The sequence below is a fragment of the Numida meleagris genome, chromosome 3 (genome assembly GCF_002078875.1).
Source record: "Numida meleagris isolate 19003 breed g44 Domestic line chromosome 3, NumMel1.0, whole genome shotgun sequence".
NCBI lineage: Eukaryota > Metazoa > Chordata > Aves > Galliformes > Numididae > Numida > Numida meleagris.
In genome coordinates this window covers 8,884,144-8,906,869 of record NC_034411.1, presented here as the reverse complement: position 1 = coordinate 8,906,869, position 22,726 = coordinate 8,884,144, and the positions used below count along the sequence as shown (strand labels likewise).

The window sequence follows — 22,726 nt, the reverse complement described above, 5'->3', positions numbered from 1 at the left end:
GTTTTTAAGCCACTTTGGCATTTAGATACTGCCAAGGCATGGCTGAACCAATGGAGGATGGGGGGAAAGAAAGGAAATTCATTAGAGAATTTAAACATTACAAAAATAACTTTTTTTTTCCTTTTTTTTTTTCCTGGAAAAAAAAGAAAAGCAGCAGGATGCCCACTTGCTATTGCTAACTGAAGCGTGGAAAGAAGGTATAGATCAGTTGGTTTTGATCCTTGAACATTTGAAACAAATTCCATGTAAAGCTGAACCAAGTTTACCACACAAACAGCGGTGGCAGATTTATTTCACTTGAGATACAAATGCATGTCCACATGACAGGCATAATCTGACCATGAGAGGTGGAAGAAATGTTTCGATAGTAAGCGCAGGGAAATAGGGCAAGAGAAGGCTGGCGTGGTTAAACATTCTGGATTCAGAAATGCACAGTGCCCCACACGTGCCCCTACACATAGGCTGTGCATAAGTCTGCACTCCCTATATGCAAATATGGCATCTTTCAGCAAGATGATCCAGAATTAGAAAAGTTCTGGTGGCCCACTTCTTTAAACTGTTAAGTTTATTCTTTTATGCCGTTATTCTTCTTCACTTTCATTTTCTGGTTCCAAATCAGAATCACCATTGATTTCCTTTTCAACAGTCATGTCTTGTTCATCTGATTGCTCTTCTTTTTCTTCATCCTCATCCCAGTTTTCCTGGAGTGGAGAACAAAACAGGAATGTTTGAATCTTTGACATTAACACAACTTCTGTGACAACTGACTGGGAGAAGATCCGATCCAACTCCACTTACATCTGAGTCTTTATCCGCAATCATCTCATCATCTGAACCGTCCTCCTCTGAGGATTCTGCAAAAAGAAAACAATCCCTCAGTCTGGAAAACAGACTTGAATACGTTCAAACAAAACTCAACCCCAAAAGCTGCTAAATCTCCATTAAACTGTGCTATTTAAATTCCAAAACTAATTCTATATGAAGACTAGGTTGACCAACGTCACTTCTGCAAAGATTATACAGTATACACAGTACATATATACAGTAGAAACTGCACGCCCAAACTGGAAGTGTACATGTGCACACACTACTGTGAAGTCTTGCTGATGCAAATGTAGCAGCTCCTTGACTGCATCTACCTCAGAATAAGGGCAGTTAGCAACAGAAATCTGACATCATCAGCTAAGTACTTTAAGAACTTTCAATTAACGGATTCCTTAATTTGTGAAGCAGGAATCATGGAATCACAAAGGCTGCAGAAGACCTCCTCCAAGATCATTCAGTCCAACCGTCCACCATCACCAGTACTTCCCACTAAACCATGTCCCTCAGGACAACATCTGTATGTTCCTTGAACACCAGGTGACTGCAGCACCTCCCTGGCAGCCTGTTCCAGTGCCTGACCACTCTTTTGGAGAATAAGTTTTTCCTAACATCCAACCTGAATCTCCCCTGGTGCAACTTGAGGCCATGGGAGAAGAGGCCAGCTACAACCTCACCACATCCTCTCTTCAGGCAGCTGTAGAGAGTGATAAGGTCTCCCTGAGCCTCCTCCAGACTGAACAATCCCAGTTCCCTCAGCTTCTCCCCATAAGACTTGTGCTCCAGACCCTTCACAGCTTTGCTGCCCTTTCAACAGCCTTTCCCTCAATCCACCAGGCAGGTCACTCAATGACAGGAGATGAGGTTGGTCAAGCAGGACCTGCCTTTCATGAACTCAGGCTGGCTGGGCCTGATACCCTAGTTGTCCCACACATGCCGTGTGATCTTCCTCACGATGATGTTCCATTCCCTTCCCTGGCACCGAAGTCAGGCTGACAGGCCTTCAGTTCCCCAGATCCTCCTTACGACCGTTCTTGTAGATAGAAGTCACGTTGGCAAGCCTCCAATCCTCTGGGACCTCTCCAGTTGACCAGGAACGCTGACAGATGATGGAAAGTGGCTTGGCTATCGCTTCCACCAGCTCCCTCAGCACCCTCGGGTGGATCCCATCCAGCCCCATGGACTTGTAGCAGTCCAGGTGGAGTAGTAGGTCTCTGTTTCCACCTGAATCGCGGGAAGTTTATTCTGCTGCCCTTCCAGGGAGGAGGTAGAGCACTCCAATGTAAAGAAGGCACTGAGAACCTCAGCCTTCTCCTTATCCTCAGCAGTCACGTTCCCTGCCCCATCCAGTAAAGGACGGAAATTCTCCTTAGCCCTCCTCTTACTGTTAATGTATTTGTAAAAAAGTTCTTTGTTCTCTTTTACCTCAACAGCCAAGCTGAGCTCCTGCCTTTCTCATTTTCTCCTTGCACATCCTAACATCTTCTTTGTACTCTCCCTGAGTTGCCTGTCCCTTCCTCCACAGGTGGTAGATTCTCTTCTTCTCGTTGAGCCTCAAGAAAAGCTCCCTGTTCACCCACGCCGGTCTTCTTCCCTGTCAGCTCATCTCGTGGCTCAGGGGCACAGCCTGCTCATGCACCTTTAAGATTTCCTTCTTGAGGAGTGACCAGCCTTCCTGGACCCCTTTACCCTTCAGTACTGAATTCCAAGGGACCCCCCCTACCGGAGTCCTGAACAGTTCAAAGTTCACCCTCCAGAAGTACAAGGTAGCAGTTTTGCTGGCCCCCCTCCCGACTTCACCAAGAAAATAGTAGGAAATAGAAGGGAAGGAAACCAAAGGAGGGGAAGAAAGACACAATGAATTGTAAGAGGCCTACACGATTAATCACTCAACCCTGCCACAGATTTCCCACAAAAACTCCCTGCTTGGAGACTGTCCACTAACAATATTCACAGGAACACAATGAACAGCCACCACCTAACAGCTGTCCCACAAATTCAGGAGTTGAGCTACATCTAGCATACAGCACTTACCATCCTCATATACCAGCTTCGCAGTCTGATTAATCTCAGTCACATCCTGAACTGTTTCCGATGCTGCAACCTGAACGGAATTTGCAGGTTAGCCTTAGATGGAACCGTGTATTCCCCAAACTTGAAGTCAGTAAGACTCTCAACAACATAAATGAAATCTACACAGAGGTTAACATGCATTCGTTTATTATGTAGTTTAACAGCCACATAAACAGGAAGGACAAAGTAAAATTTTAGAGGCATTTGCTTCAAAGCAGCCCAGTACCTCCCATTTATTCCCATTTAAAATGCTACAAGTTAGTACACTCATCTGGCAGGAAAGAGCACACAATACTTTCTGTGAGCACGGACTGACCAGAAAGTCAGCCAACTGCAGTGCTTTGAGTATTATCACCGTAGCTATACAGCAGTTGCACTAAGTTCCTGATGACAGGTCCCATTAGGTGCTCTCACAACAGAAGGCTAAGCCTGCAAATAATACTTCTACATATCTTGTGATGTTTAGCTGAACTCACCTGGGTGACAAGAAGGAAGAGTCTTCCATGTAGACGGGAAAGCTTCTGCAGAGTTTTCACTCTGCTCTCCATTAACTGGTATAGCATTCCCAGCTGAGAAACAAGGTCTGGCAACTTAGGAGAAAAGAAGGATGAATTAAAACAAAGCTCTTACCCCATACATAACTTTTATCTTACATTTTTAAACTATCCTTATACATTTGGGGCAAACAGTCCTTGCTGACTTCACTCTGGACAGAAGGAACCGCTGAGGATTCACAGGAATCACCTTCCGCCCAACCAGTTCATATGTAGGCATGTCTAGAACCATAGCCCCCTTTCAAAACACAGCAGTTCAACTTAGACTACTTTTTCCTTCCACAGTCATTCCTAAAAGCATGTTTAGAAGCACTACCTGGAAAGCCATGCAAATGGAAATTTAATACACCCCAGTATAAGCACCCAGTATTAGCAATGCATACAAGTTTTGACATACAACAGTAATAAAAGGAAAACCCCCCAGGAACAGAAAAAACTAACAGCGTCTCAATGCATTTTTTTGTTTTTTAAACCGAGCAAGAGTGTTTTACGAAGGGAAGGCTGGATTTCCACTCACAAGCTACTACATTACCTGCTACCCTGCCAACTTGGTCACAGCTTTATCCTATATATCCAGTCATACTCAATACAGAAATTTAATTCTGCAAGTGTTAATGACAACAGCTAGATCGTGCTTTGACAGTTTTCTGGCTCTCTGCCATGACATAACTTGTTTTGGTTTGACTTTGGGATGGCTATTATTATGTCATGGATGACCAAGATAAATAATTTATAACAAACGTCCAGCAATTCAGCAAAACGGTAAAGTACAGCCCTCTTTACATTGGTTTGGGCACTAGCATACATGGAAAGCAAGAGACAGATTCCTGAAGGAAGAATATTCCCACATTTAAACACTTAAATCTAGTTTCAACTATACGCATTAACTTTAATGCAAGATACTTACTGTGGAAAGGTAGGATGCGTGTAGAGTAAAAATAAACTTCAGCCATCGAACCATTTGTGAGGCACTGGAAATGATATCAGAGAGATACTGAAATATTGGCTGACAACATCCATTTCTTTTTCTAGCTGGTAAGCTGTTCTACAGGAAGTGCTCCACTTTCATTATATTAAAAGAAAAACGCAGTAGGAAATAAAATAGCTTGGCTATCCAGATGAGATGCCCATATGAAAGACACTTGCAGGGAAAAGAATAGACAGCTAAGAAAAGGACTAAAACTAGACATGCTCAGAGATCTGTTTCTGGTGTTTTTATTGGAGGTTTCAATGGAGAAAAGATCAAATTAATGCTACCTTTTTCTCCACCTACAATGCGTTGGATTTTTTTGTTTTGTTTTTTTTTTAAATCAAATTAAAGGCATCTAGTCACAGCAAAGCTATTGCTATAGCAATATAACAGGATTGGTAGGCGCAGGAAGAGCTGTGCTTGTTTTTCTTAAATACAATATCACGCAAGCTACACATCTTGAAGTGATTTGAGTTGACATAGTGATCAGGTCTGAGCTGTCAATATTCTGCTACTTCAGATACTTCCTTAGTATGCTCACTTAAGGCATCCCCTTCCCTTTTAAATTTCACTTATGTTAGCCCACAAAGCACGATCTTAATAAAAGTTCTTCCTTGCACCCACAATCAGGTGAGAATTTTTACCTCAAGATGCTATTAATATAGGAAGTGTTAATTACTATGGAAGTCATCACAGTGAGGTACACACCATAAAACACAGAATAAAAAAGCTTTCAGATTAATTGAATTGTGGGTGACTTGTTTCTTACCTGTATGGGTTGCCTTGCAATCTCTTCGTAAGCTAGAGGAACAAAAATGGTAACAATTAACAACCAAGAAATGCACAATGAGCTTAAAGCCCATCCACATAGCAGCCCCAGTATTTGGGCAAAAAGATCTTCAGCTAAGATAAGTACCACAGGGAAGAACAGATTTTATTTGAGGCCAGCAGACTAAAATACAATAAAAATATAACCATAACTAGCACTGCTATTTTCAAGTTGCAAATTATCATCTACTTTAATAGTGTTAAAGAAGTAATGTGTTGGGTTTTTTTTTTCTGCCATGGACTAAGCAAGCTTTAGCTTAACCTCTTCCTTTTTTCCTGCTTACTCATTTAAGATAACACCACTTGATCTATGGCTTTCCTAGCTTTGACAGTGGCACTTTGTCCTTTGGTTAAGCTTCAGCCAGATGAGGTAAGAGCAAGACAGAAGTAAACTAAGATTTAAATAAGTTTAGTATTATAAAACTACTAAATCAATGTTATTTGACTTGATTTATTCATTGAAATTGAGAGACACATCCTGGATTTTCCCCAGCTAAAAGGCAAGCCAGATGTGGTTTGTACGACAAGGACATGAACTGCAATCTCTCCTACCTCATGCAGCAGTGGAATGACAGCGTGTATAGGCATTCTGGCTACTGTGTTCTTTATTAAAGTTTCCTTTCTTGTGGAAAGCACTTTCTGTTAAAATGGAAAAATAAATCAGATGATCATCCAACTTTAACACATGTGGAAACAAAAATCAAAAATTCCTGGGTTTAAATCTCTTCTTCTACTCCATTCCCTCTATATGCTCAGATGAGGATAACATGTAAAATAAGTTTTACTATGAAAAGGAATTCCATTTTTCAAGTCAGCTACAATTAACAAAACACTTGATTAACCTGCCTAAAAAAATCTACCATTGTCCTTAGTCCACCCATCTCCTGTTAGAAACTAAGTACCACAGATGTATTAAAGAGAACTTCCCTTGCTGTTTTTCTATTTCTATGCTTCACTTCCGTAAATAAATGCCTTTCACCTGTGCCTGTGACAACTAATTTTTATTCAGTGACAAATCCTTAAGAGATTTCTTTTTCCTGCCCCAGAATTACAATTTCCCCCTAGTCCAAGCACAGCGACATGCTCTTCAGGTCAAACTGTTGTCATCAATGCATTCTTCAAACAATATCTAGTCGGAAATTGTGCACTCTAGACTAAGCACAGATTGTTCTCTAGCTGAAGCTAAAGGGAAGAAGGCTGCACTACTAACATCACTTGTAAAGTATCTGAACTCCGACACAACAAATTTATCATAAACAGAAGTGCTGCAAAGTTCACGCACTGACTCAGGAGGCAAGGTAGCTAGCATAAAAATACCACTACCATCGTTTACAATGCCAGCGCCTTAATCAGCTCATCAGCAAAAAGCAGCCAGCAGAAACAACAAGATCTTGACCGCTCAGCTTCCACAGCTTTTAAGGAAGCTCCCCAAAAGTCTCAACAAATAGTTTAAACACCACAGAGTGATCTTGCAACACTTACATTTAAGATGTCTTCATCGTTGCTTTCCAAGCCCTGAAGCAAAAGCACTGCAAAGCTATCTGTTTGTGGAAGGCCACCTGGAGTTTTTACTTTGCTCACATCAATATCCAATGCCCCTAGGCGCTCTTCAATGCTGTCCTGCAGACAAGAAGTAAGAACAGTGTTTCAGGGCCATTTCTTAGAAATATCAGCTGAAAGCAAATTAGCTAATCTAACCACTCCCTCCTATCCTGGTAGAAAATAACATACTGAGAGGATAGCTGGAAGAAAGAGAAGATGAAGTTTTGACTAAGAAGCACTAATATATCTTAGCACAGAGAAACAGACAGTGTGTGACGAAGTTCTGCAGTAATAGGCAAATTTGTGGGTAGTGTAGTCAGGGTTTCGACGAGAGAAAGGTTTTGACCAAAGGGAAGCCCTTTCCCTACAAGGAGACAGTATGATTCACTTGGCCCTCATGCAAACAATGAAGGCAAGCAACGCAAGTTCAAATGTACCTAAAGAAGCCGTAATGATCATTTATGATTGCTATCTAAATTATTGTTGGGTTTAAAAGAGGAAGCACTTTACCTCTGCCTCTCCTGGTTTCCTTTTGCTTTTCTTTTTCTCCTTTCCCGAGGACGGAGTTTTAACGGCTGCGCTATGTCCTGGGATGCCAGGCACTAGAACTTTGGTGTCTGAGTTCACAACTGGCGTCTTCACCTGGCAGAAAGAGAGAAACGCGTAAGAATAAATTGCTAATATCTTAGTCTTCCTTCCAGTTTTAAATTCTGATTTTATTTCAAGATTTTCATGTATGTTAAAACCAGCCTGCCACAACCTAAAGTGATACAAATAGACATACTGCAGTGAGCACACCGACTTCCAGATGATGTGCATACAAGTCAGATTTCATAAATAAAAATTTGATTTCACGCTTCAAGAACTTTACTGGAGAAAAATAGTAAAATTAAAATACTACTCACTTCGCTCAATACACAAATCATCACTTTTCCCTCCACAAGGCATGCTCAGACAGCCAAGAGAAATGAGTCTTCACTGGAATTCAGCAAAAAGCGAAACCAAGATGGAGATCATCACTGCATGCCAGGGAGCTCCCACATCTCTCACTGCATCTCAGCTCTGTTACCCTCCAGCTCCAGGACGGGGGAATTAGCACAAAGCTCCACCAGGCTGATGGAGCACCAGAACTGGTAGCTAACCTGAGGGTTAGAAAACCGATGCTGTCTGCTCACTATACCAATGTTATCAGCTGTGACATGAGCTACAGGAAGGTAACTGCGGGAAGGCTTATCAGTACACGCAGCAGCCAAGGGCTGTGGGTCTCCGTAACTACGCTGCAGCTCTGAGCAGGCTCATTCAGAAATCCAGTTTTATCTTAGAAGGGAGTATTCCAGCATTTCCAAAGTAAACCAAGAGATGCAAGACAACTGTATTATTTCACACAAGCTCACCTTTGTTACAGCATCATCTGTTTTAAGCGCCAACACTTTCTGGACATCCCTTATCAAACATATGTGGGATTCATTGGTGTTCAAAGACTGGAAGGACAGGAACAAAAACAGTTAACTGCCAATGAATCACAGTGGTGATTCATCAAACTACTGAAAGATGAGAACAAACTCCAGAGTTACAAACAAGAATGAGTTCCTTCTCCTCTAGAATAGCAGCTGCTTTGCACATCTGCCTTTTGTTACCAGATCTCTGTGCTTTGCAGAGAAGCTCACACAGGCAAACTGAAACAGTTTTAGAAAGTTTCAATGGCCTAATGTATTAATAGTTGAGACAGCATGAAACAGCCGGCAATAATGCCAGGTTACACTTTAACTGAATGAACAGAATAAAAATCCCCTTTCTAAACAACTCAAGGGCAATAGCCATAACTCCCGGAGAAGGGAGAAAGATTAAGTTCAATCTCACGATGCAATTCCAAAGAAGTACGAAATCCAGAACCTTTCCAATATATTTTACGTACCACTCTCTCTATGATGGGCTGTAAGGTGTTTCCATACACAAGCAGCAGAGACTGTTTGTCTGTGCAAAATGCAGCTGCTAGAATAGGGACTGGTTTTGGCGTGGAGTCTCCATCATTTCCAGGCGTTGCTATCTGGATAGTACAGTTTGATGTTAAGGGCTTTTTGCAGTAGCTGGGGGGGAGGGCGGAAGGAAAAAAAACAGCATGTTTAGCTTAAAGACTTCCATATCTTGCACAAGTATGCACCCTTCATTATCAAATCCTTAAACTCAATTAGTTTACATCCTTTACAGATACTTTAAATGAGGTTAAACCAGGCAAAATCTTAGCTTAAGCAACAGGTAGTAACAAAGCACAGCATAACCCCCAACAAACAAGCTCCCCTGCATTTCCTAAAACACACGTCAAGTAACCCAAGACAAACAATCAGATTGAACTCAATTTGTGAACAGATGCAAGAGATCAAAGGCAGCAGCGCAACAAAATGAGCTTTGCCTCCCAGTAATCCCAGACCTTGCCAAACGTACTCTCAGAAGGAACACTACCTTACCCATTTAAGATGTGCTCAAATAAATGCAACTGCCCATCTCTGCAAACAACTGCTAACTTCACAGGCTGAAAGAAGTCACAACAGAAGATTTTAATTAGACCAAACAACAAACATCCCACAGGTACGAGACATCAAGAGACATTTGTATGGTTATGATTTGACTCTTTACAGCAACTACATACATTAGAGATACAACTAAATCCATAAAATTAGATTAGACACACTAACATCTCAGGAACATTTATAGCTATTATAAGACAAAAGCATAATTCAAGCCTGTGCTTTACTGTATCAATATTGAAATATTCAAATTTGGACACTAACAGACAGGAGTACAAGCAGCAATGTTCCAAAAATATGGTACCTAAGGAGTCTAGATGCACTGAACTACATAGGCACTGACAGTCTAAATATGCTCACGGGAAATGCACTAAAACAAAATACTGAGCAATTAAATAACAGCTGCACATCGCAGAATACTCCCATCTCCTCCTATACATGCAGTAAGAGGGCACAAATGGAAATGTTAGGAGTTATAGTATGAAATACTCTTTTTAGAAAATAATCTAAAGGCAACAGGAGAAAAAAATGTTTTAAGTAACTATGGAAATGATTTGTGAACACTTCATATGCAGACACTTTTCCTAAGACAACTACTCTGAAACACTTCCTGCTGAAACAGAGACTTGGAGAACGTGCTCAGCTATTTAAACACATAAAGGCTAGTTAATTCAAAACATGGTTATTCTACCAAAGCCACTTGAGATCAGAAAAAAAAACAGAGCCATGCTGAAATTGTATTTTAGAAAGACACCTTCAATGGTTTTTACCGCTGAAATCTAAGAAACACTTTGATTACTAATTTGTTCCAAATAGGAAACAAATGACACTTCCGCCATCACAAGCAAAATTCTTGAAGGAAACATGGAATTTGCACTTAGTAGCTATGAAAATAAATATTTCAAACTGCCAGGTACATAAATGCACCTATAATAAATATCCTCACACTACTGAACTGGCATTCAGATCTCATCTTTGCGTAACAGAAAGCAAATACAAACCAGTCTTCTTTTTCTTATTTTGATGTGAAATTGTTGGACATATTTGGTTACAAACTACTGCTCCTACCTCTTCTTTGACTTCTGACACGGTCAGGTCAATAAACGTTGGTTCATCTGTTACCGTGAAAGACATCACAGCGTTCTTTTCTTTCCTATCTGATCTGATCTGCCTGGAAACACAAAGAGCACACATTATTTAAGAGAGCATAAACAGCATCCTCCGCATCTGAAAAGCAGCACAACGTTATGGAGCCTACAAATCATGCACTCCTATTGTCACTATCACAGTACTATGTACCTCATCCAAAAATACTAATGTCATAATTGCAGATTTCAGCTTTAAGAGGGGTTCTAAATTTGAAGTGCAAAGTAACCACCATGCAAGATTCAGCAAAGAAAACATAAACTTCACAGCAAGCACAAAGAACAAGAAGCATACCACGCACTACATTCCTAGCATACGTTGGGAAGTCAAGTGGCAGCTACTGGAAACATGCTCAGACACAGCCAAGGAAATTCGGGTCTTCATTCAACAATCAGTGAATTGAAACCACTACTTCAGAGATCATCACTGCATTTTTCCAGAGTGCCCCTACTGCTTAATCAGAGTTCAGAACATACTTGTTCAGTTTATCCTCAATAACAGTCATAATCAAAGTTAAAAATTAAGAAAAGTTTACATACCAAACACTCAGTAACCGGTCATGTATAGCTCCAGACAAGAAATAAAGTCCTGTAATTCCATCAAAAGGTTTATTTTCATTCATAGGCTTCACTGTGGTAAACATTAATGATGACACTGATGTAGCATGGCCTGTGAAATGCTAAGAGAATGGGGGGGGGGAATTCAATTATTGCCATCAACAGCCACTGACAAAAATTAAAACAATAGTTCACAAAGAATATTGAGAAAGATCCAAGCATTACTAAGTTAGCAAGAGCACTTCACTGTTTTTTCTGTTTCTTTAACTAGTGATCAGCTTCCTTACGTTTCTACATTTCAAAGACGTTTCCTGACACTCCATCTATTTATCAGAACTTGAAGTTTAATGGGGAAATCAAAAGCAAAATTACAGAAACTAAGCTCACGCAAAAGAAATTGCACCTGCCTGTACTGCTGTTACTGTCAGAGAACATTTCACATTTTACAGCCAAACTACACCAACAGTTCCATTCCCAACTATACGATGATCACATAGGTCTGCTGACACACTAAGGCTGTTGAACCAAAAAAAATAAAAAAATAAAAAAAATCAATGCTTCCATTTTTATTTTCACAGATAGTGATTTTGGTCATCACAGGATGCAGACACACACAGTAGTTGCCATGTGCCAGCAAGTCCACAGCAACACATGTACACACTTACTTGACAGCAAGCACCAGGAAACCAGACTAGCTGCTTCCTATCTGCTGTCATGCAGTGGAACACAGCTGCATTCAAGGAACAGCCAAAACATGGTAACTTCCTTGTGTCTGAGCCCTGCCCAGGGAACAACACTTTTGTCCCTTTGCCTTCCAACTGCTTCCACAGCAATACTGATAACACCTGTTACATAAAGTTCAGCTAAGAGTCTTGAAGGCTTAAAAGAGATGCTCAGCACAAGAGTACAGGAGCTCTCACAAAAAAAAAAAAAAAATCACCAATTATACTAATAGTACAGTGAACTACTGAGCTCCCCAATAGAAGGGCTTCAGAAAGGGACACAGAAAAAGAACAGCACCTATCCTTACGCTACAGGCTCAAGAAAGGCTGCTGGTAGCATTCTCAGACACAGCCAAGGAATTCAAGGTCCTCATTCAACTGTCAGCAAGACGAAACCACAGTTGAAGGTATCATCACAGAAATAGCTTCCAGCAGCCCCAAAGGTGCCAGTAGTCTCCTTCCACCCTACAGAATTTTCAGATGTCCTATTAGGAAACACTAAACACACAATGTCACCAATCAAGAAGAATATACTGTTGTTTTTTTTTTTTAAAACTCTAGTTGCATGAAGTTACTTACTCTGTAGACTTCTTTGGTCTCCAGGTCCCACAGTTTTATAGTTCTACCGGCTGACAGCAGCATTTTCCCATCTGGACTGATGCACAAAGAGCTGACACTGCTATTGTCACCTTTCCACTTGCTAGAATTTGGATGGAGACATAGGAAAGATATTCATTAGCATAACTTCAAAATGCATGTCAACTCCGCTGGATTATCTAAGGCAAAATGTACTTTTAGAAGTCTAAGAAGTCAAAAATTAAGTCCAAAGTTATTCTGTTTCTGCTCCTCACTTTCAAATTTGTTTACTCAATAATAAAGAAATAATTAAGACTACTTTTTGTTTGTTTTGCTCTGCTGTTGTTTAAAAAAAAAAAAACATGTATTTGTTTAACCTATTCTTCAGTATCTCCCCTCAAAGTTCTCTACTATTCAGGATCAAGCAAGAGGAGCCCTGCCATTTAAGACTTCTCTTGGCACCACAATCCACTAAGCATACACCAACCTACTCAGAATGGACTTTGGAGTTTTAAGGCCCTCCCAGTTCCCGGCACTCCTCCCAAGACTGTCAATGACACTGACAGTAACAACCTTGGCTTCAAAGGTTTAAGAACTCCATGGCTGAAAGCATTACTGAATGAAAAAGAAAGATGCTGTCATGGAAAGCTTGCACCTGCTTAGAAAGAGTCTGAGTACCGCATATTTCTCAGAGGACAAAATTACAAGGAAATCATTAACGCAAACCCTCTATACATAATAATCATGACCCAATCCATCACATTCTGACTGCGAACAGCCCTTCTTAAATACTTCTTGAGAACTTTCTTATGCCAAGCAGCACTACTTCTGTCTTCCACAAGAGAGCTCATTTGCAGTATCATCTTTGACCAGATCTCATAGAAACTGCAGGCTTTACTGGCTACAAACTTCACAAATAACATTACACCTTACAGAGTGTAACAAAATTCTGTACTCTCTTCCACAGTGCAAGTCAGGACTAAGAATTTCAGATCAATATTCACTTAATGTAGCAAAATCAAGAAATTCTATTCAAATGTACTAAAAAGACAAGACTAAACTAGACTACAGAATAAAAATCACAGTAAAAAACTGTTAATTCTTACTTAGGATACTCCTTACGTAATTTTACAGGAAAGACTTTTAAATAGGACATCATCCCATGGCCAGCAGATCGAGGGAGGAGATTCTGCCCCTCTACTCTGCTCTCATGAGACCCCACCTGGAGCACTGCACTCAGTTCTGGAGCCCCCAACACAAGGAGGACATGGAGCTGTTGGAGTGCCCCTCCTCTGGACCCACAACAATGATCAGAGGAATGCAGAATCTCTCCTTTGGGGAAAGGCTGAGAGAGCAGGGGCTCTTCAGCCTGGAGAAGAGAAGGCTCCAGGGGGACCTTATAGCAGCCTTCCAGTACCTGAAGGGGGCCTACAGGAAAGCTGGGGACTTTTTACAAGGGCACGTAGTGACAGGAAGAGGGGAAACGGCTTTAAAGTGAAAGAGGGTAGATCTAGACTAGGTATTAAGAAAAATCTCTTTACTGTGAGAGTGGTGAGACACTGGAACAGGTTGCCCAGCAAGGCTGTGAATGCCCTCACCCCGGAGGCATTCAAGGCCAGGCTGGATGGGGCTGTGAACAACCTGGTCTAGAGGGATGTGTCCCTGCCTATAACAGGGGGTGAGGGATGATCCCTTCCAACCCGAACCATTCCATGGTTCTATGAAACAAGAAGCTGCATAAGGAAACAAACAGAACGCTTGTGAGCGTTCAGGGTATTTAAGATCTGAAAAAGATACAACCAGAGAACCAAAACATCCTGAGTTTTTCAGACTACCTCTCTCCAACACCTTTTACGGCCTCTTCTATAGAAAATCCCTCCTCCTCAACTGCTTGCTCTTCTGCCAGAGGCTTCAATGTGTGCTGGACAGATCTCCCTATGCAGTTTTACAGACTTCTACAGTAATTAAGAAACTCAAACCCAAAGCCATATGACTTCAATTCCCCATCCAGAAGTCCATATTTCTACTGGAAAATATTCAGAAGATTGTAAATCAAAAGAAGTTGAACATCACTTCTCCACCCCAGGAGCTTTTCTCCTGAATTCTTTAGGATACATATTCATTTCCAAGTACTCGTAAGTGTTAGAGAATGCAAGTAATCTGACACGTATGTTGGCCATAAGCAATTCCTTTGCTTACATTGTTTCTTCCAGTCTCATCATTTTGGCTAAAATTTTAGAGAACTGTTTTCTTCTACTTTTTCTACTCTTGAGGTTGTGGATGCTGTTCCTGGAGGCACTAAAGGCCAGGCTAGATGAGGCCCTGGGGACCTGATCCAGCCATTGGCAAACCTGCCTGCAGCAGGGGGGTTGGAACTAGATGGTCTTTAAGGTCCCTTCCAACCCAAGCCATTGTATGATTCTGCGATTCCAGTATCTTTTACCTTAGGTATGACTTGCAATATATGACTTCTGATGTGACTTCTGGTAAAAAGAGCAGCATTATATCACCAGTGTACTTCTCATTTATGCACTCCAATAATGATTTTTTTTTCATTGCCATCTTCAAAATTCGAGAACGCAATGCCTCTAACTACCTTTCCTATGTTCAGCTCATACATCAAATCTAGGAGTACTTCTTAGCATCTTCCTAAGCAATTATTGCATTACAACTGAAAACAAGAACTGCCACAAAGTATCATTACAGCCAAACTTTAAGCAGTTTGTAGGTGGTGCTCTCCTCAATTCAATGGAAAAGACTCACAATATAGTGGCAATATAGTGAAGACCTGTTAGGAAGGTGAGGAGGAGGAGGTGGTTTCCTCCACTCATAAAGGTGGCATTGAGTGCATGGAGCTTTGCTTTGAAATATGCAAAGAGCCAGTAGAGAACTTACAGGTATGTATGAGAAAAGGCCAACATGGGCAATGTGCTGGGCATCTGCTACAGAGCAAGACTAACAGCAGAATTACAACTCTGGTCTTCAGAAAAGCAGACTGCCACTTATTCAAAGAACTGATGGGCAATATTCCACTGGAGACTACTGTGAAGGGCAAAAGGTGTTCAGGAAAGCTGGTTGCTCTTCTAGGATAACCACCTTAAAGCACAAGGATGGCAACACCAACATAAAGAAAACCACCAGGTGTTGCCTAGGCATGCAGCAAAGCCAAAATCCAGCTGGATGTTCAGACCAGCAGGGAACATGAAGGCCAGCAAATAGGAGATTTAATAGCACACCGGCAACAGTAAGACCAAGACTGAGAAATGCGTGGACCCAGTGCTGAATGGTGTAGGGATCTGTTCAGCACACAGAAAATGCCAAAACACTGAAGAGCAAAGATTGCTCTCAAGCCTCCCATGTTCCCAAACCCAGTGCCAGACTCAGAGGGAGCAGAGCATTATCCATAAAGATAGGTCAAATCAGGGATCACAGCAGCAAGCTGTTCACATATGCAGCCCCTAAGACGGAATGGAATGCACCCAGAAATGCTTAAAGTTGGTGATATTTCAAGACCACTCCATCACCTCTGAGTGGCCGTAATGTTTAGGAGGAATTTCTGATAACTTGAAAAAAAGACAAACCTATCTGCAAAAAGGAGAATACAGGAAATGAAAGATTATACAGCAAATCCACCTGGTAAACATTTCCAAATACATAAAGGTCAAAAAAGTAACTGGAAACAGCCAGCATAGACTTTAAAAGTGCAAATCATCCCTAACCAACCTGATTGCCTTCCTAATGAGACAACTGTCTTATATGACACACACTGCACACAATTTAAATTGAATTTAGCAGTGCTTCTGACAATGTCTCACATGATACTACGTAACTCCAGTTTGGATGCAAGGATACTAACTGAATGGACTCCAAAGTAGGATAAGAACTGCATGGAACACTGCACTCAAACATCTGGAACCACTGCCATGAAGTTCAGCTGATGGCCAGTTACTGGTGTCATTCCCCAAGGACATTCCAATTCTATTCAACAACCTCAGCGTTAGCTCAGGTCTTCATGAATGACCTTGAAAATTTGACAATATGCATCCATTAGCAAGTTCACTGGCATTAACAAATTAGGGAGATTAGTTGATAAATATGCCAGAGGGCAGAGCTGCTATTCTTTCAGGGGCATCTCAACAAGCTGAAGAAATAGGCAGTCAAATCTCCCAGGTGAAAGGACAAGGTTAAGCAGTCTTCATGTGGCCAGAAAAAAAAAATCTCACATAGGCTGGGTTCAAAAGGCCAGAAAACATATTTGCAAAAAAGGAGTTTGGGGATCCTCATAGACCATTTTAACATGAGTTAGTAGTAAGTACTTGCAGCAATGAGGTTGACTGCATGCTGACCTCCACTTGCTAGGACATGGCCAGCAGATCAATCACATACTAGACTTTCACTGAGTTAAGATAACCAGAATCACTAACAGAAAACTTAGTTTCCTAGAGTTTAAAAGAAAAAATTGACTTTACTAGAAAAGAAAGCAAATACCTACCCTAGACAACTTGTTAACTCAGCACTAAGTTTTGTTTTTAAGTTTTGTTTGGCTCAACAGTAGCTTCAACGGCAGCAGCCTGCTCAGACAGCCAAGTGGAATTGTCCCCACTGCACATCAGTAGTGAGCGAAACCAATTGGGTATCATCATAGCTAGGCCCTTCACATGTACACAGTAGGTCTAACTGGGATGAGGTGTTCCAGCATCTGCTTCCCCTGCATTTCCAATTTCTAAGAATCTGGATTTTCAGTGTCAGAGAAGTGACTGGAAGCCCATATCTCACTGAGAGCAAGGAGGGACTCAAGTCCCTCTTAGCAGCTAAGTGTTCTAGCCTTCCCACTACACAGAGGAAGAAGCCCAACCCAACTGTAAGATTTACTCTTTTATCCCTTAATCAAACCACTTCAAATTCCTTAAAAGTAATAACCAACTACTAATTTTGTACAGCAAGCATGAAGCCTGCATAGCAGAGTGCAGCATTTCCAACAGGACAAAGGCTAACATCTGTGAAAGAGGAAATATGCAAAAGCAAGTGACAACAAATCTGATTGAGAGGATCACTCACCACTTTACTTTGCAGGTCTGCGTGTTCCATTCCACAATGTGTTTGTCTTCTGAACAGCTATACAAACAGGAGTTGTCCTGATGCCACCTCACACAGTTTATTCTATTGTCATGACCGCCATCCTACAAAAGATAAGAGAGGGTCACTTACAAATAAATAAAGAGGTATTGCTACTGAGTTTCCCCCACATCAACGATGTGAACAAGGTGCTCTTTCAAGAACTAAATTCAAATCATTGGTACCCCAAAGAGGCGTGCATAGCATGCAACTTTTTTTGTGCTTTTAACAACCAGTATACACATAGAACTGTAAGTTAAAAGTACTTCGCATTTCCATCTGTACATGTATTTGAATTAATTACTGTTCTAGTACTTCAGAGTTAACAAAAAGTTGTCCTGCACACTACTGGCAAACACAGCCGAAGCTGTCTAGCAGTAGCATATAGTTAGCACAGGTGTCTTGATAGTAGTTATCTAAGTGCCTGCTTGCTTAAGTACAATCAGGATGTACAGAAGAGTCCACCAATACAACAGCTTCACAAGAGCTGATGAATACTTCAATCCTGCCCTCTCCTCCCATAGCCCTGGAGAGGCACAGGAGGTGATACTGCCACGGAGGACTTAACTGTTCAGTTAGACATTTCATCATTATGATCACATCTGATGTAAAATAACAGATCTACACACAACGTTAGGATACTGCCAAACCAAGAGTTCCCAAAGCATACATATTGCCAACCAAGTACCATTCAAACATTCCCAAGAATCTAAATTACTGCAATTCTATTCATATATGTAGCCCTTAAGAAAAAAAGATCTGATTAACTAGGTCAGTTTATCCCATTTTTAAGCAACAGAAAGAATAGCATAAGCTGACTGAAACCACCACTATTGGCAGCGTGTGATGATGAGTGTGTAACTTACTAGCTTGCTCTGTAATTCTCCTTTTACTGTGCTGTATAACAAAATGCTACCAACTGCTGTGCCAATTGCCAGGATATCTAACTGTTTGTCCACTTCTGCAGCTTCAGACTTCCGTTTTTTCCTCTGGGGGCCATCCTGCAAAAACAGAGCAGAAAAAAATGAAACTAATTATTTGACCTGTTATTCTTAAGTGCTAAAGCATAGGGAAAAAAACTCTCCGAGTCTGAGATCCAGTCAGCCAGCACAAATTCTGCTAAGACACAAGATGGAGACCCAGCAATTTAGAGGTTCATGTTATACCTCCATGTACAAAGTAGCAAAGTTGCTACCAGTCACTTGGAAACACTCAATGGAGGCCATTTTGCTACCTCAGTGACCACACACAGAGGGAAAAACAGTTCAGTTCTTCAGAGTCCGCTTCCCAGAGGCAAAGATGAACAAGACCAGATTAATTCATTCCCAGAACAGAAATGTGTGTTAAGTTTTATTAGGAATCATCAGTTTACCATCAGTCATGCAAAAACTAAGTAAGTGTAACATCTCTTAAAAAGAAAGTGCAACCACACTCAGCAGAGAGGAGCAACCAGGAATTGAAACTGTCATCCATTCAAGTCCTGGAGTCAGTTACCAGAGATCTTCCTCTCATCAGGCAATTCTCAAGTCTTCACCCTCTTGCTTTTTAAGGGATACTAATCACTTCAAGGAAGAACTTCACTTCATCTTAACCAAACACATGCAAAACTTAAGTAAAACAAAGGCAGAAGAAACAGCTAGGTTTATTATGACTGGGTAATCCCACGTAACTGATCACCAAAATAAAATGGCTAAAAGTGTTCAAAAGCACTGTCAAAGAAACAAATCATCTCTAATGCTAGTGGTTAGTTTTTTTAAATTGGACTTTGGTCAGACTCTTTCTGTTTGTTACATTACAGCAAAGCAAACCTTCAAATTAAAAATAAGAATTAAAAAAAATTTACACGAGGCAATGCTTCCTCTACACAACAGGTATATCTGCACTAATGAACTAATGAAGGCACAGGAGACTGGGAGATCAAACACAAGCAATCAGCTCTGGGCAAGCTCCATGCCGTGCAGCTAATTCGGGTTGGATATTAGGAATAATTTCTTCTCCAAAAGAGCAGTGAGGCACTGGCACAGGCTGCCCAGGGAGGTGGTAGAGTCATTGTCCCTAGAGGTGTTCAAGAACCATGGAGATGTGGCACTGAGGGACGTGGTCAGTGGGCATGGTGGGGATGGATTGGTGGTTGGACATGATGGTCTTGATGGCCTTTTCCAACCCTAGTGATTCTGTGATTCTCATCTGTCACATAACATATATCACCTAATATAAATCATTTCTACAGGCTTCAAGATGTAACGGCAATCAGGCTTTGGGAGTTTTCAGCACATTTAAAACTAAAAACTTTATCAGTGCAGAGTAAAAAGTTTCATTGTTTCAAGAAGTAGGACTTTCTTTTCCTATATTTGACATACGCACTTTTCCCTCGCAAGGAAAATGGTTTTATTTGAAGCCAATAAATGCAAAAAATGCTATATTGCTTGTTTAAAACAGCAAGCTCTAGAGAAAAGTAAGGACGTTGGTTTTTGCAAAGATTTGTTTAGGCTTCATCTTCCCTGGGAAAGAAAAGTGTTTATAAAACGATATGAAAACATAAGTGCTCAGAAATCACCACAGTTACAAAGTACAACTAATTAATCAAGCAGGTTTCAAGATAATATAAGAAGAGACTCACGCACTAAATAAACTCGTTAAATTTTTGGCAGCAGTGCCAACTAAGCCATCTCAAAACAGCTGTTAGAAATGCAAAGACAGGGACCACATTGCCATTGGAGATGCAAGCACAGTTTGTGTGTTTTCAGGGACTTTTCAAAATCTGTACATGTAGTTTTATTACTTACCGCTCCCACTCAAGATTGGGAATCAAAACCACAATTAAGAACAGATTTTATTCTCTTCCCTTGAATAGAGCCTTTAATTAAAGCTTATTCAATCTCCATATGATTTGTTATGACTGATTACCCTTATAGCAAGCCAAGGGCATCACCGAGTGTAACAAGGTCCCACTGAGCTCCACAGTACTTCCAGTGTTATGAAGAAAGCTAGGGGATAGTGAAGTTTTTTCCAATTACTTTTTTTTTTTTTTTTTAAAACATCCGTTTCTTTAGTGAGCCGTCTTCCTCAGCACCATTACTGGGACGTCCTGACAGAAGTTTTTGCTTGAAAGAATCATCAATGGAAAATTCAGACCTATTCATGCTGGAAGTGACTCCAAAGAAGGATGTAGCTTTCATGGAGAGGACAGAGCAGCTAAAATGTATCAAGCATCAGTTTCTTTTGAATATTTTCAGATTTTTGGAAACTCAAACTTACTTAAAAACACTGAAAATAGCTTGGTTTTAATTAGCAGAGATGGTTAGAAAAGGTTCTTTGCAAATGAAAATTTCCATCATGCTCTTTCTTGTGCAGGGCAGCTGCTGAGAATGAGACTTTTCTTCTAATTAGCAGAAATCTCATCTCTCTTGCTAACATGTGAAGTAAAGCTCTTAAAACCCTGAAGAGCCTTAAGAGCCGAAGATGACAGAACAGCTGCAACTTACTAAGGAGGAGATAAAAGAAGCTACTTTGGAAGTTGGTGGTCCACACGCTCTTGCAGAAGACACCACTTGATGGAAGGGGAGGTGGTGAACAGGACAAGCAGGAAGCACTAACGCTGCAAAGCACGTGTGCAGAGAGCACGCCAGTAAATCACCACTGCATCAGCAATTCCAGGGCCTGGAGTTCAACACCTCATTCCTAATGCTCCCCTCTAAATACCTGGCCCTCATTAACACAGAAGCAGTCCCAAACACAGTTGAGAGATAACCTGACAAAACACCAGGCACCTACTGGCACGGTTTTACTCCTGCACACTAAGTACTAGCGCTACCTGGAGATGTCACATTTCAGCAAAAAGAATAAAAACTAAACAATGCCAGAGGAAAAAAGGAGAAAGCCTAAGCTCGTCTGATGAAATCCCTTTTCTGTACAACCCCAAAAACAGCTACGTTGAAGCATCTGTAGGCTGCTTTAAGGGTGGCTGTCTAAAAAGGCCTTAATGTTTAAAAGCCACTCAAAACCTTCTGAGCTTGACTTAAGGCAGTGCGGTATCTCAGGCTTTGAAGCTGCACTGCATGCAGCAGAGGTGAGCACCAGTTTCAGTTTCTGTAACCTGCTCGGCCTTCCCATTAATGCATGTATTTTTTTTTCTTCCAAGGTGAATTAAAAACGAGTAAGGTAGAGGCCAATCTGAAACTAACTCTTTCTTCCGATGCACTTCATAAAGTTCAGGGACTAAGCCACTCAAACGGCAAAAACGGGGCAATGCAGCCTTCCTTTGGATGGGCAATCCGAGTGCACGGAGCATTTCAAGATACCTGCTACAGTATTTCCAACCAGCTTTAACTGCTGACGTACCAAAACACATTTAAGAAAAACTCACTGCTTCTTCGGGCAAAGGGGGTGGATGGCACAGAACGATCCAAGGGAAGCATCTTGCTCAGGAAGCTGTATGTTACGGTGAGCGAACTTAAAGACTACCTCAATACAAGCGGGCCGAGAAAGCGACTAAACGCATGTACTACAGATGCTTTCAGCTGGAGCGACCCAGTGAGCTTCGATTGAAGGCGTATGTCCCTTGATGTGCACGGAGGAGCTGCTGAGTGCAGACAGCACGAGGTGCAGGATCCTGAGACAGGGAGAGGTGCCACGCCGTGTGCCACATACCTCGCTGCTTCAGGGCGCGTTCCTTCCACGCAGGGAACACGAAAGGCAAACGGGTTTCACCATCAGAGATTTAGCTGAGAGCGCTTTTAGTTAATTTAAAAGACAAAAACAAAAAAAAAAAAAACAAAAAAAGAAGAAGAAAGATGCGCTCCCCACCACTAGGTGGGCTTTCCCTCCTGAGGAGCAGCCCCGCGCCGCAGCCCCACACGTGGCGTGGGGCCGGGCCGGTCCCGTTGGCGCTGCCGGGCCCCGCCGCATGGCGCCGGGAGGGCGGGGTGAAGCGGCGCGGCCGCACCTCGAGGCCGCGCGGGGTACGAGCGCTCCCCCCGCGGATCCCCTCCCCCCCACCGCCCGTACCTTGTCGGGGGGCGGGCGTCCCCCCGGCGGGGCCCAGGCCAGGCAGGTGCAGGCGGCGCTGAGGTGCGCGGAGGGCACGTACTCGTGCTGGAGGCGGCTGCCCACCGTGTCCCACACGCGGAGCCTCCCATCCGAGCCGGAGACGGCGAGAAATCGGCGGTCGTGAGGGGAGAAGGCCAAAGGGGGCCGCGCCGCCGCCTCCCCGCCGCACGCTGCCGCCGCCGCCATGGCGCTCCCAGCCCGGACCTACTGCGCCTGCGCAACTCCGGCCGCGTGTTCGCTCCGCGCG

General features: G+C 42.0%; 1 protein-coding gene across 1 annotated transcript; it reads right to left on the bottom strand.

Moving 5' to 3' along the window:
* On the bottom strand, positions 85-22,712 carry WDR43 (WD repeat domain 43). Its single transcript, XM_021391796.1, has 18 exons — positions 22,438-22,712; positions 18,297-18,431; positions 17,374-17,495; positions 12,319-12,439; positions 11,000-11,139; positions 10,383-10,485; positions 9,255-9,319; positions 8,705-8,876; positions 8,184-8,270; positions 7,300-7,431; positions 6,730-6,867; positions 5,800-5,886; positions 5,189-5,220; positions 4,357-4,420; positions 3,372-3,485; positions 2,857-2,926; positions 799-854; positions 85-701 (listed from the first exon to the last, which is right to left on the bottom strand). The coding sequence occupies exons 1-18, from the start codon at positions 22,663-22,665 to the stop codon at positions 582-584; spliced, it is 1,986 nt and encodes a 661-aa protein (XP_021247471.1). The 5' UTR covers positions 22,666-22,712; the 3' UTR covers positions 85-581.

Coding starts and splice junctions, on each gene's coding strand:
- WDR43 (XM_021391796.1), bottom strand. CDS start 22,665: ATGGCGGCGGCGGCAGCGTGCGGCGGGGAGGCGGCGGCGCGGCCCCCT. Junction 12,440..17,373: donor CAGACCTGCAAAGTAAAGTG/GTGAGTGATCCT, acceptor TCCAAATTCTAG/CAAGTGGAAAGGTGACAATA. Junction 8,271..8,704: donor AGCCCATCATAGAGAGAGTG/GTACGTAAAATA, acceptor CTGTCCTTCCAG/TCTTTGAACACCAATGAATC.